Source organism: Hyla sarda, chromosome 3 (genome assembly GCF_029499605.1).
Source record: "Hyla sarda isolate aHylSar1 chromosome 3, aHylSar1.hap1, whole genome shotgun sequence".
NCBI classification, from domain to species: Eukaryota; Metazoa; Chordata; class Amphibia; order Anura; family Hylidae; genus Hyla; species Hyla sarda.
Window position 1 is genome coordinate 87,817,981 of NC_079191.1, and position 20,754 is coordinate 87,838,734.

Below are 20,754 nucleotides of genomic sequence, written 5' to 3' on the forward strand. Positions count from 1 at the left end.
CCAGTCTGCAGACAGCATGTTATAGAACAGGAGAAGCTGAACGAATTGATATCTAGTTTTCATGTAAATGTTTCAGGATAACTTGTGAATAATTCATATAAACCTCTGCTCATAATGGGCTTAGTAGTCAAGTGGGCGGTGTTAATCAGTGATTGACAGCTCCCTCTATAGGCATACTTATACAAAGATGACTAGGACTGCCCACATGGTTACTGAGCCCAGTTTTGGGACCCCAGGTAAAACATTTTATTAATGTACATATAAAGAAGCCAAGGAAAGATGGAAAAATCTCCAAAAGGCATCAAATTACAGATTAGACATTCTTATAATATGTCAACAAAAGTTTGATTTTCTTTCCATCATTTACACTTTCAAAATAACAGAAAACCAAAAAATGGCGTCTGCAAAAGTTTGGGCACCCTGCAGAATTTATAGCATGCACTGCCCCCTTTGCAAAGCTGAGACCTGCCAGTGTCATGGATTGTTCTCAATCATCATCTGGGAAGACCAGGTGATGTCAATCTCAAAGGTTTTAAATGCCCAGACCATCTGACCTTGCCCCAACAATCAGCACCATGGGTTCTTCTAAGCAGTTGTCTAGAAATCTGAAACTGAAAATAGTTGACTCCCACAAAGCTGGAGAAGGCTATAAGAAGATAGCAAAACGTTTTCAGATGTCAATATCCTCTGTTCTGAATGTAATTAAGAAATGGCACTCATCGGGAACAAATCCAAGCATAAACAGCGGAAAAGAACATTACGAGGGGGATTCAATAAAATTTCAGCAAAGTTTGGATGCTAACTTGATGCCATCTGTGAAAAAGCTGAAGAGAGGATGGCTTCTACAAATGGATAATGATCCTAAACACACCTCGGAATCCACAGGGGATTACATCAAGAGGCGTAAACTGAAGATTTTGCCGTGGCCTTCACAATCTCCTGACCTCAACATAACTGAAAATCTATGGATAGACCTTAAAAGAGCAGTGCGTGACAGACAGCCCAGAAATCTCAAAGAACTGGAAGACTTTTGTAAGGAAGAATGGGCAAAGATACCTCAAACAAGAATTGAAAGACTCTTGGCTGGCTACAAAAAGTGTTTACAAGCTGTGATACGTGCCAAAGGGGGCAGTACAAGATATTAACTCTGCAGGGTGCCCAAACTTTTGCAGGCGCCATTTTTTTGTTTTCTGTTATTTTGAAAGTGTAAATGATGGAAATAAAATTTAACTTTTGTTGACATATTATAAGAATGTCTAATCTGTTATTTGATGCCTTTTGGCGATTTTTCCATCTTTCCTTGGCTTCTTTATGCACATTAATACAAATTTTTACCTGGGGTGCCCAAACTTTTGATCCCCACTGCATATATATATATATATATATATATATATATATATATGTATTTATTAATGAATTCATTTTTTCAAAAAAAAATCTTCACATGCACATAATGGGGTATGAAGTGCAGAATGTTGGGAAAGGGGGGGTGGGGGATTGATTTAATTTATTTTAGCACAAGGCACTGGAAAAAAAGTGTCTGAAAACCTTCCGAATGCCTTGTACTTCACATTGCACATATGCTTCTGAATTTGCCCATAACCTCTCGTGCCATTGCTTCTTATGCTGTTTATCTACAAGTTGCATTCTTTTGACGATGTTACATTTTGACATGGGGGGGCTATAAGGGTGGGGGGGGGTTATCTTCACAATAGACCCCTGATCTGGACATCTGGTCTTTGGATTTCTGAATAGAGAGGGGAAAAAGAGTGAGCTATTCACATGCTAATAGTGGCCTGTATATAATGCTAGAGCGGGAAACTGCTGGAGAGACATAGAAAAAAAAAGGCGCAGGCAGTGGGGAGGTTAGAGAGGCACAAATACCCAAATACGGTACAAGTGGTGAGCCAATCTCAGCCGGGGTTCACACTAGGAAGCTGGAAAGCACTAGCAGATGGCAATGTCTGCAGCGGCCAAGGATCCCCTGAAACTAGCCAATTCTAAACAGGAAAGAAAGGTAAGACCCCTCTATGAAGAGTCACATTTGACACATTTTGCACATTGCAGATATTCTTTACACCACTTGAACACATTGGCATAGGGCATGTTGCTTTTAAATCCTCATGACACATATTGTAGATCAGTGTTTCCCAACCAGTGCGCCTCCAGCTGTTGCAAAACTACAACTTCCAGCATGCCCGGACAGCCTTCGGCTGTCCGGGCATGCTGGAAGTTGTAGTTTTGCAACAGCTGGAGGCGCACTGGTTGGGAAAGGTAGATCCACAGTATGGCACAGTTCACACACACGTGCAGCTGGGCACTAATCTTTGCCGCCTGGCTGTGCCTAATTGCCATTTGGGGCTGGTTCACACACAGCGAGAAGCATCTTGTCCAGTCTGTGTATTTCAGAATCACAGCGTGCAGGGTAGAAAAGCCTTCCATGTGAACGCCGCGTGGCTTTGTGTACTCACGTATAGCAGAATAAAAGAAGACTCTACCGAAAATCAGCTGTAGCCGTCGGTGGCACGACCTGCGCCAGGATAGCTTGAATATCGTAAAAGTACAATACAATACTTAATATTGCCTTGTGTGTGCCGCTACAGCTTTATAGTGAACGTGTAGACAGTGTAGGGTTTCCTCTTGCCAATTTAGGTTCCTGCCAAAATGTCGAGGGTATTGATCCACCGTGTATCTGTCATTGGGCATGTATGTATTAAAGTGTTCATGGAAGGGGAATTAGAGCTCCATTAGGCTGTAGACCGCAGGTAATGTATAAAAAAAAAAATCTGAGTTATCGATAATGCAAAGGCAACATATAAATAAGAGCAAATAAAATAACAAATAAATGTATACACATTTTTAGATACATTTATATAATTTTTGAATAGATTTTGTCCTCAGGCAGTACACATATATCATCTGTGCTGCCTTCGGTCCTGAGGAAAGCAAAATTAGAGGTAAGACAAATGTTTTCAATGGCAGTGTTTCCCAACCAGGGTACCTCCAGCTGTTGCAAAACTACAACTTCGAGCATGCCTGGACAGCCGTTGGCTATCGATAATGTTAGTGCTACACACAAATAATAATAAATAAATGCGTTTTTTAAATGGATCCTTTATACTTACCAAATACTACTACTTACTATTTATTGTATACATACCATGCATACTACTATATTCTAGTGCTTACTCACCCAATTGTACAGTGTTTCCCAACCAGTGTGCCTCCAGCTGTCCAGACATGCTGGGAGTTGTAGTTTTGCAACAGCTGGAGGCACACTGGTTGGGAAACACTGTACAATTGGGTGAGTAAGTACTAGAATATAGTAGTATAGGACTAGTAGTATTTTCATTATTAGGAGTTGGTCCAAATCTGTTCATAGTTTTACTCTGTGTTGGTACTGACCAAAATAGTGTGTGTGGATACTGCTCCCTGCATTGTTCTTGCTGTCAAAATCCTGTCACCCGTGAACAGCTCGGTGTCAACCAATATGGCTGACAATCTAACACCAGCAGAGGTTGCCACCCTTTTTTTTCAATCAACTTTATATAGTGATACATATACAGCCCCTTCCCCATATTACCCCTTATCTAGAAAGAGTCCCAAATATTGCCCAGTAAATGCTCAGGTACCTTATGATAAATCACTTCTGCTATACTTTGCAGTTCTCTTTGCAAAAATAAAAATTCCCACCTACCGTATTTTTCGCCATATAAGACGCACTTTTTCTTCCCCAAAACTGGGGGGGGGGGGGGAAAGTTGGTGCGTCTTATACGGAAAATACACATTAAAACCTATCCTATCGCGACGGTCCCTCCGGCCATCAACGGCCGGGACCCGCGGCTAATACAGGACATCACCGATCGCGGGGATGCCCTGTATTAAAGGGGTTGTGCGCTGCCCTGCCTTTCGGAGCTCCACTCACAGCGTCCTGAAGTTCATTACTCCGAACGCTGTGTGCGGGCTTCCGTGTTCGTGGCCGCCGGGCGTGACGTCACGCCCGCCCCCTAGTGACGTCTTGCCCGCCCCCTCAACGAAAGTCTATGGGAAGGGGGCGCGACCGCTGTCACGCCCCCTTCCCATAAACTTTGGTAGAGGGGGCAGGCGAGACGTCACACCCGGCGGCCGCGAACACGGAGGCCCGCACACAGCGTTCGGAGTAATGAACTTCCGGGCGCTGTAAGAGGAGCTCTGAAAGTCAGGGCAGCGCACAACCCCTTTAACCCTTCAGACGCGGCGATCAAAGCTGACCGCCGCGTCTGAAGCGAAAATGACACTAACCCGGCTGCTCAGTCGGGCTGTTCGGGACCGCCACGGTGAAATCGTCCCGAACAGCTTACGGGACACCGGGAGGGACCATACCTGCCTCCTCGGTGTCTGCTCTGTGCCGGGATCCCCTGCATGGCCGGCGCTCTCCTTTGTCATCATCACGTCGTCGCGCACGCCGTCCCGTCATCCAATAGGAGCGGTGTGTGTAGCGGCGAGATGGAGGCGACGGAGAGCAAGGATACCCAGCAGCAGAGATGTTCCGGAGTGACGGGGACACCCCGGAGACGCGGCGACAGCGGTGACGGGTCCGGAGCGGCGGGGACACCAGTGGTCTTCAACCTGCGGACCTCCAGATGTTGCAAAACTACAACTCCTGGCATGCCCGGCAGGTTGAAGGTTAAGAATCTTTTTTTTCTAGATTTTCATGCTTTAAAATTGGGTGCGTCTTATATGCCGGAGCGTCTTATATGGCGAAAAATACAGTAAGTAGTTTATGAAAGGCTATCCGGTTGCCCACTGGTACCCTCTTGTGTGCGCCAGTATTTTTCCTCTGTACGCTTAGTTTAATGGGGTACACTGTCCGCAAAAAGAACTGTCAGTGGGCAGTAATTGGGGGGGGGGGGAAATAAAAAGCAAAAGAATATTGTGATGACTCTCTCTTGCAGACGGTGCGGTTGCAGTTTAGAGGCACGGAAACAGGACTTTTCAAATCAAACTGAGTGTTTTATTCACACTTGGCAAGCAGCAAACAGTCTTTAAAGGAGATATCCAGTGGTGAACCCAGTGGTGAACAACTTATCCCCTATCCTAAGGATAGGGGATAGGTTGCAGATCGCGGGGGGGTCCGACCGCTGGGGCCCCCCGCGATCTCCTGTACGGAGCCCCGACAGCCCGCGGGAAGGGGCGTGTCGACCTCCGCACGAAGCGGCGGCCGACACGCCCCCTCAATACAACTCTATGGCAGAGCCGGAGCACTGCCTTCGGCAATCTCCGGCTCTGCCATAGAGATGTGTTGAGGGGGCGTGTCGGCCGCCGCTTCGTGCGGTGGTCGCCACCCGCTATCTGGCCGGAGAGCCTGGCCCCCGTACAGAGAGATTGCAGGGGGCCCCAGCGGTCGGACCCCCCGCAATCTCAAACTTATCCCCTATCCTTAGAATAGGGGATAAGTTTTTCACCACTGGACTACCCCTTTAAATGCAGAACAAAGGAAAACGTAACAAAAGTCCATCTGTATTCCTTAGGTGTTTGTTCACACCTGAGTCCATGCCATGCAGCATCAAGCAAGTCTTTTCCAAGCCTCCCGGCAGTCAGCTGACCAGCTTCCAAACTCTCAGGGAAGATCTCAAAAACTCAGCTCCCTCTGGCAGTGAGCTGCAACTAGCAAATCCCCCTCAGCTGGTTAGGCAGCCTAGCTTTAAGGCCAGCAAAAAACTGCCTGGATTGTGGGGAATGGTCCCCACTCTACACTCAACCATTCCCAGTAAGAGCCGTCCCGGATTGGCCTTCCAGCCATACTACGGCCACAGTATCAGCCTGCATCGCAGCACAGACACTGGACAATTATCAGCCTTTACTTCACCAAGGCCAGGAGCCTTGGTGACGCATATCGCCCATCAACCACCATGCTTTTCACCTTCTCACAGTATATATCTACCTTTCCAGTTACTCAAGCTTTATCGCCATGCTGCTCTGGAGTACCCTGCAGAAGTTCCCGGTAACTTCACTATATGCTCATGGGGCACTCTAGCCAAATGATGGTGCATTCGCACATGACCGCTGATCAGTAATTGGCTGCACAGGTCCCATGAAGAATGTTTGGTGATGTCATCGGGCACTTCCACCAAGGACTTTGGAGCAGCGCAGCACTGGACGGGGAGCAACAGGAGAGGTAAGTATCGTTTTTCCCTCCCGATCTATGCCTCCCCTGGCAATTTGAGCTTATCAGAAAACCCCTTTAATAAATGTGATATGGGATAAAAGCAATGTCAAGTTAGACATTGAAATAAGAAACATGGCAGAGTACAATTAAGTACATTAAAGGGAAACAGTCATCAGTATAACCCACACTAACCTGTTAGTACAGAAGTGTGATGTAGGTAACACTCATGATAACGATACTTACCTAACCCCGATCTGTGGTCCCTTTTCATCCATTATCCTCCATGTTTGGGCTGCAGGCTTGTGGCACACACGGTGTTCCAGGAGCACACTGACATCACCACTGCTGCTTCCCAAGTCTGCTCACAGCGGTGACATCCGGGCGCTCTTAGAGTGCTACCTGTGCACCCAGCCTGCCGACCATATAAGGGGCAAACGGTAACACAGATCGGGGGTAGGTAAGTACTGTTATCATCAGTGTCACCGCCTGTACTAACAGGTTAGTGCGGTGATACTGATGACAGTTTCCCTTCAAAGGTATGTGTTACAGCCGCACAGATACATGTGTTCGGTAAATGACCTGTAGGCCAGGGTGCACACCTCCCCGGGCTGGAGTCCAAGTCTATATAATCAATTAAAGTATAGAATAGAGCAGAAGCAGCAAAAATAAGTTTTTTATTCACAAAAGAGGCAACATTTCAACTCACAAGTCTTTTTCAAGCATGCCTTCATTCAATACCTTAATAAATAAGCAGTTTTAGAACCTTCCCACTGTCTGTGAAACAGTCACACATTACCCCAATGCCTATTACATGGCCCTTAAGGGGTACTCCACTGCTCAGCGTTTGGAACAAACTATTCCAAAACGCTGGAGTCGGCGCCGGGAGCTCGTGACTTCATAGCCCCCCCCCCCCCATAATGTCACGCCCCCCCCCATGCAAGTCTATGGGAGGAGGGCGTGACAGATGCCATACCCCCTCCCATAGACTTGCATTGAGGGGGCAGGCATGACATCATGAGGGGGCGGGGCTATGACGTCACCAGCCCCCAGCGCCGGCTCCAGCATTCGGAACAGTTTGATGAGGGGCTCAGGTATAATGTGCATGGAGTCTGAAATACTTAACTAAGCGGGGAGCGTGGAGCAGTTGTCCATAGCAACCAATCATTTGCTTCTTTTATTTTTCAGAGGCCTTTTTTAAAATGAAAGAAGCGATCTGATTGGTTGCTATGGGCAACTGGTCAACATTTCCTCTACACAGGTTTTGATAAATCTCCCCAAGTGTAGTCCTGACCTCAAAGTGCAAATTATTGGCCCAATAGATTTCTAATGTCTTTCAAATAGCAGAAGCGTTGTGAATCTGATGGACCAATACATCACACCTCAGACATTCTGAATACTTATGATTGGATATTGAAGTTATTGGGTCATATGATGCATTCAATCTGGTGTTTTGAAGTTTTTATACATAGTTTAATGTGATCACTCCATCTCTGAGGCTAGAATATGATTCCTACTTCTTTTGGAGCTGCTTGGCAAGCACAGTGCTCTCTGCTGACATCTCTGTCCATTTTAGGAACTGTCCAGAGCAGCATATGTTTTCTATGGGGATTTTCTTCTACTCTGGACAGTTCTTAAAATGGACTGAGACGTCAGCAGAGAGCACTGTGCTCGTGATGTCAGCAGAGAGCTCTGTGTTCCAAAAAGAAAATAATTTCCTCTGTAGTATTCAGCAGCTAATAAGTACTGGAAGGATTAAGATTTCTTAATAGAAGTGATTTACAAATCTGTTTACCTTTCTGGCACCAGTTGATTTAAAAAAAATAAAAATAAAAGTTTTCCACCGAAGTACCCCTTTAAGGTGGTGGTTGCAAAATGGTGGCACTCCAGCTACAGTATAACTACAACTCCCAGCACTGTCTGGATTGTTATGGTGTCATATTTTTTCCAGTCTTGTTTTTTTTTGTTTTTTTTGTTTTTTTTTAGCAAAAGGATATGTGTTATGAGGTTTATGATCTCCTTATCTAAATGTTCATTATTTTTCTATTTAGCTCAGAAAACCAATCATAGAGCGAAAAAGAAGAGAACGAATTAACTCTTGCCTGGAGCAACTAAAAGAAACCGTGATAAGGGCCTTTCATCTTGATGTAAGTAACTTGCGGATATCTTAAGGACATCTCTTCTTAAGGCTGCGCTCATAATGGAGTCCTTCCCAAGAGAGGTATATTTTCAGAAAATGAACCAAACGGAGTCAAATTTAAATTACACTTGGCCCATTAAAGTCTATGGGCATGTCAAGCTCTATGTCGGCTTTCTGTTTGGACAGGTTCCTGACATGGAGGCCAACACAAGGGCTAAAATATTATGGTAATGTAGCCAAACATTGGGCTTTCCCCTCAAAGGCAACATGACCCCTTCAGTGAGGAATCCACCTAAAAGTGATCTTCTGACGTGACAGAAATATATATCAGAAGAACATATTTGAGCCTGGATCCCCTCCAATTGGCAAAGCTGCAACTTCTCACTGATCTGCTCACTGGAAATCTCTGACTCTAGCACAACATTCTAAGTCTATGGGCATTCAGATTAAAGGGGTACTCCGGTGGAAAACATTATTTTTTTTTTTTTATTGAACAGGTGCCAGAAAGTTAAACAGATTTGTAAATTACTTCTATTAAAAAAAATCATAATCGTTCCAGTACTTATTAGCAGCTGTATACTACAGAAGAAATTATCTGTCTGACCACAGTGCTCTCTGCTGACACCTATGTCTGTGTCAGGAACTGTTCAGAGCAGTATAGATTTGCTATGGGGATTTTCTCCAGTTCCTAACATATACAGAGGTGTCAGCAGAGAGCACTGTGGACAGACAGAAAATAAATCCATAAAGAAAAGAATTTCCTCTGTAGTATACAGCTGCTAATAAGTACTGAAAGGATTAACATTTTTTTAATAGAAGTAATTTACAAATCTGTTTAACTTTCTGGAGCCAGTTGACTTAAAAAGACCTAAAAAAAAATGTTTTCCACAGAGAACCCCTTTAACGAACTTGTGCCTAGAATATTGTATCGGAGGTTTACAGTATCTGAAATCCACAAGTTTGGTCCTAGAGATTGGGCTCCTTGACTTTATAAATAAGTATTAATCTTATTTCACTAATCCCACCAACATAGTTTTCTGGCATATATCTTTGGAAGGTCAGTAAATCATTTTTGTCTGGAGTCCCCTTTAATAAATTGAGTATGTGCTTTAAAGTATGGAATCATTTTCTGTTGAAGCCGTCATGGACATGATAGAAAAGTTAGCAAAACCGACCAATTTCAACAGACGATGACTGAGATGTCAGGGATACTGAATTTTAATTGGCCGATTCTTTTGTACCGGGGTAGATAAGCCACCAGAAGCATCAGACAGTGGCCTACCACCTCCCCTGCCCCCATTCAGAAACAAAATGGTCAGCTAAGCTTGGCGATCATGTTTGTTAGGGCATCGGCAGAGATTGCTGTCAGACGAACAAACTGACTGACTGCCATAAGCTGTGTGTTCTGGTATAAATTTATTCCAAATAGCGGTAATATGTTTTATCTCATTAGCAATCAAAGCTGGAGAAAGCGGACATCCTGGAGATGACAGTGAGACATCTGGAAAATATTCAGAGAAGCAGAACCACAGGTGAGGAATTTACCATATAAAAGATGCTTTAACTTGTTGTTTTGTCTGTTACATTATATTTCTCTATTTTATGTTATTTTTCTTGCCAGATATGAAAGCAGATTCTATAAAACAAATCCACAGCATAAGTAACTACAAGCCAAGGTTACTAAACAAGAACCATAAACCCCATTGGTGGCAGACATTAGTGTTGGTTATTTTGTGGGATCAGTGGGGATCCTAATAAGTAAATACCATGGAACAGCCCACTACTGACATTCTCTTTGGGGTGGGGGTACATAATTGTATTTACTTGTGTGACATGGTTGTATGTACCTGTGTGACATGGTTGTATTTACCTGTGTGACATCATTGTATTTACCTGTGTGACATGGTTGTATTACCTGTGTGACATTGTTATATTTATATATGAGACATGATTGTATTACCTGTGTGACATGGTTGTATGTACCTGTGTGACATGGTTGTATTACCTGTGTGACATGATTGTATTACCTGTGTGACATTGTTATATTTATATATGAGACATGATTGTATTACCTGCGTTGTATTTATCTATGTGACATGGTTGTATTTACCTGTGTGACATGATTGTATTACCTGTGTGACATGGTTTTATTACCTGTGTGACATGATTGTATTTACCTGTGTGACATGGTTGTATTTACCTGTGTGACATGATTGTATTTACCTGTGTGACACGATTGTATTTACCTGTGTGACATGGTTGTATTTACCTGTGTGACATGGTTGTATGTACCTGTGTGACATGGTTGTATTACCTGTGTGACATGGTTGTATTTACCTGTGTGACATGATTGTATTACCTGTGTGACATGGTTTTATTACCTGTGTGACATGATTGTATTTACCTGTGTGACATGGTTGTATTTACCTGTGTGACATGATTGTATTTACCTGTGTGACACGATTGTATTTACCTGTGTGACATGGTTGTATTTACCTGTGTGACATGGTTGTATGTACCTGTGTGACATGGTTGTATTACCTGTGTGACATGGTTGTATTTACCTGTGTGACATGGTTGTATTTACCTGTGTGACATGGTTTTATTACCTGTGTGACATGATTGTATTTACCTGTGTGACATGGTTGTATTTACCTGTGTGACATGATTGTATTTACCTGTGTGACACGATTGTATTTACCTGTGTGACATGGTTGTATTTACCTGTGTGACATGGTTGTATTTACCTGTGTGACATGATTGTATTTACCTGTGTGACATGATTGTATTTTTCTGTGTGACATGGTTGTATTACCTGTGTGACATGGTTGTATTTACCTGTGTGACATGATTGTATTTTTCTGTGTGACATGGTTGCATTACCTGTGTGACATGGTTGTATTACCTGTGTGACATGGTTGTATTACCTGTGTGACATGGTTGTATTACCTGTGTGACATGGTTGTATTTACCTGTGTGACATGGTTGTATTACCTGTGTGACATGGTTGTATTACCTGTGTGACATGGTTGTATTTACCTGTGTGACATGGTTGTATTACCTGTGTGACATGGTTGTATTACCTGTGTGACATGGTTGTATTACCTGTGTGACATGGTTGTATTACCTGTGTGACATGGTTGTATTTACCTGTGTGACATGGTTGTATTACCTGTGTGACATGGTTGTATTACCTGTGTGACATGGTTGTATTACCTGTGTGACATGGTTGTATTACCTGTGTGACATGGTTGTATTTACCTGTGTGACATGGTTATATTACCTGTGTGACATGGTTGTATTACCTGTGTGACATGGTTGTATTATCTGTGTGACATGGTTATATTTATATATGTGACATGATTGTATTACCTGTGTTCTATTTTTCTGTGTGACATGGTTGTATTTACCTGTGTGACATGGTTGTATTACCTGTGCGACATGATTGTATTTTTCTGTGTGACATGATTGTATTTTTCTGTGTGACATGATTGTATTTTTCTGTGCGACATGATTGTATTTTTCTGTATGACATGGTTGTATTTACGTTTGTGACATGGTTGTATTACCTGTGTGACATGGTTATATTTATCTGTGTGACATGATTGTATTACCTGTGTGACATGGTTGTATTTACCTGTGTGACATGGTTGTATTTACCTGTGTTCACTACAATGTGAGCGGGCTCAGCAACATCAATTAGAAGAGGGGTGCTGCTATACGTATCAATGTAATCCAGTATCCAGAAAGAAAAAGAGACATGAAAAACAGCGCACACCCATAAATATCAAAAAGTACTCTTTATTAATACATGAATCAAAAAGACAGACAAGATTCTTAAAAACATTTAAAACAGGCCTAAAACAGCCAAAGCACAAAACAGGGTGAGCTCCCTCAACAAAGGGATCCCCACCCAGGGCACATGCCTATTACAGTGCATCAATATCGTCATTATGTCATGCAAATAAGCTACCGCATAACACTATATTCATCACAACAGCCCATATACAACCTGTATTCTCATGTAGCAAGTAGTGGTGAAGTGACACAGGACGGTTAATGGAGGTGTTACCAGGCAAGTGCCCCCCTAAAGACCCCACGCCTTCCGTTGCCCGTCGGCAACTTCCTCAGGGGTGTTGTGCTTCTATTTCCTTACATCTGTCTTATATATATTACATAATCAACTTAATTGCAAAGGTCTGTTTGACCAGAAGGAGATACCTGTGAGTCTCTGTGGTTTCATGTCCGAACGCTGCCGCTCGATTCTACTTCCGGGTCTCCTACCCGAGCGCTGTCGCTCGCTTGTACTTCCGGATCACACCCGTAGCTCCACATATCAACCACGCATGCACACTCCATACTGCAGACTTCCGGATCACATCCGTAGCTCCAAACATCATCCACGCATGCGCACTCCATACTGCAGATTTCATTGCCCGCGCTTGCGCAGTGCGCTCCAGAATACACTCCGTCATTCATTCATTCTCGGGCTACGTCCTGACATACCCCTATGTGTATCACTTGTAGCTGTGCGCTCTACCACTATGGTCACAAGCTAATTCATCCATCCCCCTCACTATGAACCATAGTCTTTCACAATAATGGTCCCCCAATACTATGTATTTCAATAAGCCGATCTTATATTATTCACATGGACAAAAAATATATATATAACCATAGAAGATTTTATAGATAAATTTAAAATCATTATCTTAAGCGAATAAAAAATATATATACAGAATAGATAGCATACCATATAAACTCTGTGTGATACAGCCAATTTTGGCAAGCCTATATATCTCTCATGGGGGACCATCCATAGATGTGCATCACATAGTCCATATTTAACACGACAGGTTTATACCTCATGAGGGACCATCCATAAATATACATCACATAGTCCATATTTAACATACAAGTTTAGACCCTATATAGAGAGGGCCGGCTAATACCCCACACATCAGTATAAGTATATACCCATGGGCATATATATAGGTGTAGGTGTGTTTTGATGTGCACATAGGTGGATTAGGTGATAAGATATTCTATATATATGCCCATGGGTATGTTTATGGGTGTGTTCACATGGGTTGCTACCCTTGTATGCTGGATATCAATAATAATAACCATTTCTTATACTGATGTGTGGGGTATTAGCCGGCCCTCTCTATATAGGGTCTAAACTTGTATGTTAAATATGGACTATGTGATGCATATTTATGGATGGTCCCTCATGAGGTATAAACCTGTCGTGTTAAATATGGACTATGTGATGTACATTTATGGATGGTCCCCCATGAGAGATATATAGGCTTGCCAAAATTGGCTGTATCACACAGAGTTTATATGGTATGCTATCTATTCTGTATATATATTTTTTATTAGCTTAGGATAATGATTTTAAATTTATCTATAAAATCTTCTATGTGTATATATATATTTTTTGTCCATGTGAATAATATAAGATCGGCTTATTGAAATACATAGTATTGAGGGACCATTATTGTGAAAGACTATGGTTCATAGTGAGGGGGATGGATGAATTAGCTTGTGACCATAGTGGTAGAGCGCACAGCTACAAGTGATACACATAGGGGTATGTCAGGACGTAGCCCGAGAATTAATGAATGACGGAGTGTATTCTGGAGCGCACTGCGCAAGCGCGGGCAATGAAATCTGCAGTATGGAGTGCGCATGCGTGGATGATGTTTGGAGCTACGGATGTGATCCGGAAGTCTGCAGTATGGAGTGTGCATGCGTGGTTGATATGTGGAGCTACGGGTGTGATCCGGAAGTACAAGCGAGCGACAGCGCTCGGGTAGGAGACCCGGAAGTAGAATCGAGCGGCAGCGTTCGGACATGAAACCACAGAGACTCACAGGTATCTCCTTCTGGTCAAACAGACCTTTGCAATTAAGTTGATTATGTAATATATATAAGACAGATGTAAGGAAATAGAAGCACAACATCCCTGAGGAAGTTGCCGACAGGCAACGGAACGCGTGGGGTCTTTAGGGGGGCACTTGCCTGGTAACACCTCCATTAACCGTCCTGTGTCACTTCACCACTACTTGCTACATGAGAATACAGGTTGTATATGGGCTGTTGTGATGAATATAGTGTTATGCGGTAGCTTATTTGCATGACATAGTGATGATATTGATGTACTGTAATAGGCATGTGCCCTGGGTGGGGTTCCTTTGTTGAGGGAGCTCACCCTGTTTTGTGCTTTGGCTGTTTTAGGCCTGTTTTAAATGTTTTTAAGAATCTTGTCTGTCTTTTTGATTCATGTATTAATAAAGAGTACTTTTTGAAATTTATGGGTGTGCGCTGTTTTGAGTGTCTCTTTTTCTTTCTGGATACTGTATTTACCTGTGTGACATGGTTGTATTTTTCGGTGTGACATGGTTGTATTACCTGTGTGACATGGTTGTATTTATCTGTGTGACATGATTGTATTTATCTGTGTGACATGATTGTATTTACCTGTATGACATGGTTGTATTACCTGTGTGACATGGTTGTATTACCTGTGTGACATGGTTGTATGTACCTGTGTGACATGGTTGTATTACCTGTGTGACATGGTTATATTTATCTGTGTGATATGGTTGTATTTTCCTGTGTGACATGGTTATATATGTGACATGATTGTATTACCTGTGTGACATGGTTGTATTACCTGTGTGATATGGTTGTATTACCTGTGTGACATGGTTATATTTATATATGTGACATGATTGTATTATCTGTGTGACATGGTTGTATTACCTGTGTGACATGGTTGTATTACCTGTGTGACATGGTTGTATTACCTGTGTGATATGGTTGTATTATCTGTGTGACATGGTTATATTTATCTATGTGACATGATTGTATTACCTGTGTGACATGGTTGTATGTACCTGTGGGACATGGTTGTATTTAACTGTCTGACATGGTTGTATTACCTGTGTGACATGGTTGTATTTACCTGTGTGACATGGTTATATTACCTGTGTGACATGGTTATATTACCTGTGTGACATGGTTGTATTACCTGTGTGACATGGTTGTATTACCTGTGTAAGATGGTTGTATTACCTGTGTGACATGGTTGCATTACCTGTGTGACAAAATTGTATTACCTGTTTGACATGGTTATATTACCTGTGTGACATGATTGTATTAAATGTGTGACATGGTTAAATTTATCTATGTGACATGATTGTATTACCTGTGTGACATGATTGTATTACCTGTGTGACATGGTTATATTTATATATGTGACATGATTGTATTACCTGTGTTGTATTTATCTATGTGACATGATTGTATAACCTGTGTTGTATTTATCTATGTCACATGATTGTATTACCTGTGTTGTATTTACCTGTGTGACATGGTTGTATTACCTGTGTGACATGGTTGTATTACCTTTGTGAAATGGTTGTATTACCTGTTTGACATGGTTGTATTTACCTGTGTGACATGGTTGTATTACCTGTTTGACATGGTTGTATTTACCTGTGTGACATGGTTGTATTACCTGTGTGACAAGGTTGTATTTACCTGTGTGACATGGCTATAATACCTGTGTAACATGGTTGTATTACCTGTGTGACATAATTGGATTATCTGTGTGACATGGTTGTATTTCCTGTGGGACATGGTTGTATTACCTGTGTGACATGGTTGTATGTACCTGTGTGACATGGTTGTATTTACCTGTGTGACATGGCTATAATACCTGTGTAACATGGTTGTATTACCTGTGTGACATAATTGGATTATCTGTGTGACATGGTTGTATTTCCTGTGGGACATGGTTGTATTACCTGTGTGACATGGTTGTATGTACCTGTGTGACATGGTTGTATTTACCTGTGTGACATGGTTGTATTACCTGTGTGACATGGTTGTATTACCTGTGTGACATGGTTGTATTACCTGTGTGACATGGTTGTATTTACATGTGTGACATGGTTTTATTACCTGTGTGACATGGTTGTATTTTCCTGTGTGACATGGTTGTATTTACCTGTGTGACATGGTTGTATTACCTGTGTGACATGGTTGTATTTACCTGTGTGACATGGTTGTATTACCTGTGTGACATGGTTATATTACCTGTGTGACATGGTTGTATTTACCTGTGTGACATGATTGTATTACCTGTGTGACATGGTTGTATTTACCTGTGTGACATGGTTGTATTACCTGTGTGACATGGTTGTATTACCTGTGTGACATGGTTGTATTTACCTGTGTGACATGGTTTTATTACCTGTGTGACATGGTTGTATTTTCCTGTGTGACATGGTTGTATTTACCTGTGTGACATGGTTGTATTACCTGTGTGACATGGTTGTATTTACCTGTGTGACATGGTTGTATTACCTGTGTGACATGGTTATATTACCTGTGTGACATGGTTGTATTTACCTGTGTGACATGGTTGTATTACCTGTGTGACATGGTTGTATTACCTGTGTGACATGGTTGTATTACCTGTATGACATGGTTTTATTACTTGTGTGACATGGTTGTATTTACCTGTGTGACATGGTTGTATGTACCTGTGTGACATGGTTGTATGTACCTGTGTGCCATGGTTGTATTACCTGTGTGACATGGTTGTATTTACCTGTGTGACATGGTTGTATTTTCCTGTGTGACATGGTTGTATTTACCTGTGTGACATGGTTGTATTACCTGTGTGACATGGTTGTATTTACCTGTGTGACATGGTTATATTACCTGTGTGACATGGTTGTATTTTCCTGTGTGACATGGTTGTATTTACCTGTGTGACATGATTGTATTACCTGTGTGACATGGTTGTATTTACCTGTGTGACATGGTTGTATTACCTGTGTGACATGGTTGTATTACCTGTGTGACATGGTTGTATTTACCTGTGTGACATGATTGTATTTATCTGTGTGACATGGTTGTATTACCTGTGTGACATGGTTTTATTACCTGTGTGACATGGTTGTATTTTCCTGTGTGACATGGTTGTATTTACCTGTGTGACATGGTTGTATTACCTGTGTGACATGGTTGTATTTACCTGTGTGACATGGTTGTATTACCTGTGTGACATGGTTATATTACCTGTGTGACATGGTTGTATTTACCTGTGTGACATGGTTGTATTTACCTGTGTGACATGGTTGTATTACCTGTGTGACATGGTTGTATTACCTGTGTGACATGGTTGTATTACCTGTGTTACATAGTTAGTATGGTTGAAAAAAGACATACGTCCATCAAGTCCAACCAGGGGATTGAAGGGAAGGATGTAAGGGGATAAGGGAAAGGGATGTAGTTTTATAATTCTGCATAAGCATTAATGTTATTTTGTTCCAGGAATGTATCTAACCCTGCTTTAAAGCTGTTAATTGTTCCTGCTGTGACCAGTTCCTGAGGTAGACCGTTCCATAAATTCACAGTCCTCACGGTAAAGAAGGCGTGCCGCCCCTTTAGACTAAACCTTTTCTTCTCCAGACGGAGGGAGTGCCCCCTCGTCCTTTGGGGGGGTTTAACCTGGAACAGTTTTTCTCCATATTTTTTGTATGGGCCATTTATATACTTATATACGTTTATCATATCCCCCCTTAAACGTCTCTTCTCAAGACTAAACAATTGTAACTCCTTTAATCGCTCCTCATAGCTAAGATGTTCCATGCCCCATATTAGTTTAGTCGCGCGTCTCTGCACCCTTTCCAACTCCGCAGTGTCCCTTTTATGAACAGGCGACCAAAACTGAACAGTGACATGGTTTTATTACTTGTGTGACATGGTTGTATTTACCTGTGTGACATGGTTGTATGTACCTGTGTGACATGGTTGTATTACCTGTGTGACATGGTTGTATTACCTGTGTGACATGGTTGTATTTACCTGTGTGACATGGTTGTATGTACCTATGTGACATGGTTGTATTTACCTGTGTGACATGGTTGTATTACCTGTGTGACATGGTTGTATGTACCTGTGTGACATGGTTGTATTACCTGTGTGACATGTTTTTTTTAACCTGTGTGACATGGTTGTATTTACCTGTGTGACATGGTTGTATTACCTGTGTGACATGGTTGTATGTACCTGTGTGACATGGTTGTATGTACCTGTGTGACATGGTTGTATTACCTGTTTGACATGTTTTTTTTTACCTGTGTGACATGGTTGTATGTACCTGTGTGACATGGTTGTATTACCTGTGTGACATGGTTGTATTACCTGTGTGACATGGTTGTATTTACCTGTGTGACATGGTTGTATGTACCTGTGTGACATGGTTGTATTACCTGTGTGACATGGTTGTATTTACCTGTGTGACATGGTTGTATGTACCTGTGTGACATGGTTGTATTACCTGTGTGACATGGTTGTATGTACCTGTGTGACATGGTTGTATTACCTGTGTGACATGGTTGTATTTACCTGTGTGACATGGTTGTATGTACCTGTGTGACATGGTTGTATTACCTGTGTGACATGATTGTATTTACCTGTGTGACATGGTTGTATGTACCTGTGTGACATGGTTGTATTTACCTGTGTGACATGGTTGTATTACCTGTGTGACATGGTTGTATTTACCTGTGTGACATGGTTGTATGTACCTGTGTGACATGGTTGTATTTACCTGTGTGACATAGTTGTATTACCTGTGTGACATGGTTGTATTTACCTGTGTGACATGGTTGTATTTACCTGTGTGACATGGTTGTATTTACCTGTGTGACATGGTTGTATGTACCTGTGTGACATGGTTGTATGTACCTGTGTGACATGGTTGTATGTACCTGTGTGACATGGTTGTATTACCTGTGTGACATGGTTGTATGTACCTGTGTGACATGGTTGTATTTACCTGTGTGACATGGTTGTATTTACCTGTGTGACATGGTTGTATTACCTGTGTGACATGGTTGTATTACCTGTGTGACATGGTTGTATTACCTGTGTGACATGGTTTTTTACCTGTGTGACATCCTTTCTTCTTCTTAGGTGATACCTCTCCGACTGTAGATGGCCAGCAGAGATTCAGCACAGGATACATTCAGTGTATGCATGAGTTGCACAACCTGCTTCTAAACTGCGACTGGATGGATCAAGCCCTCGGTGCTCGGCTTCTCAATCACCTGTTAAAATCGCTCCCCAAGGCCATGGGTGCAAAGTCTGAGCTGCCATTTATGATTGAAGAAGGTGCTGAGAGGACTCCCTCGCCTGCCCTAAATTCTGATTCTGACACAAAACCACAAGTTAATATACTGCAGAAGCATTGTTCTCTTATGGGCTCACTGCAGATGTGGAGACCCTGGTAATAACGTTATGCCACCTTAGTAAAAGGGGCCTTATAGCGCAGACTGGGTAACGCCATAGGCAGACTCACCGTTCCCCTCTCTCCTTAGCATATTTATCCACCCTTACTGTGTATTTTATTTGTACCCTGCAGTTAAATTGGATATAGGAGCAGAGAGTGAACCTGCTGTTGGCTGTAGCTTGTCTTCCATACAGTATATATATGTATCTTATAGATATGCTTTAACACATTGGGGTGCATACCCCAGTAGGTGTACTAAAGACCTGGTGCTTCTGGCTGGAGCCCCACTTTTGTAGCCTGCATTGTAGAAGGCTTCTTCCCCCCCTATTTATTACAGAACATGTAACATTTCTATTCACATGATAATTTACAACTTCCTTTAACTGAATAAATTATAATATATTCATCCAATTGTGTCTTGTTTTTCATGTGCTCAAATGATTTTAGTTTTTTTGTGTGTATTATGTGAGATATATGAGATTATATTGCAGTCATTGGGAATTTCCGCATTCAGCTATAACAGTTATGTTTATTTTTTTGTCGCTCAGACTTTTTTTTTTTTTCTTAATTGGCAAAAGAGGATGTTTGGAATTTTTTTATGTGGGACAATAATTTTTTTTTCCTACTATCCTTCTTAGAGCCATGTGAGGGCTTGTTTTTTGTGGGAACAGTTGTACTTTGTAATGACACTCTTAAGGACCCAGCCCATTTTCACCTGAAGCACCAGAGCATTTTTTGCACATCTGACCATTGTCACTTTAGGCATTAATAACTCTGGGATGCTTTTACTTTTCATTCTAATTCCAAGATAGTTTTTTCGTGACATATTCTACTTTATGATAGTGGTAAATTTTCGTCGATACTTGCATCATTTCTTGGTGAAAAATTCCAAAATTTTATGAAAATTTTTTAAGTTTTGCATTTTTTTTTTACTTTGAAGCTCTCTGCTTATAAGGAAAATAGACATTCCAAATAAATGATATATTGATTCACACATACATTGGCCCTCATTTACTAAAGTCCAACCGACTCTTTTTCTTGGTTATTGTGCCTAAATTTTAGTCGCAATGTCTGTGAGACTATTTATGCAACCAAATTTTAGTCGCACAACCGACACTTTAGAAAACACTCGGAGTGTTTTTTTTTAACTCT

General features: G+C 41.8%; 1 protein-coding gene across 1 annotated transcript; it reads left to right on the forward strand.

Annotated features, from left to right (window-relative positions):
* Positions 1 to 1,861: 1,861 nt before the first annotated feature.
* LOC130360586 (transcription cofactor HES-6-like) lies at positions 1,862 to 19,977 on the forward strand. The gene is made up of 4 exons (XM_056563116.1): positions 1,862 to 2,017; positions 8,197 to 8,292; positions 9,739 to 9,817; positions 19,287 to 19,977. The coding sequence occupies exons 1-4, from the start codon at positions 1,955 to 1,957 to the stop codon at positions 19,601 to 19,603; spliced, it is 555 nt and encodes a 184-aa protein (XP_056419091.1). The 5' UTR covers positions 1,862 to 1,954; the 3' UTR covers positions 19,604 to 19,977.
* The last annotated feature ends 777 nt before the right edge of the window (positions 19,978 to 20,754 follow it).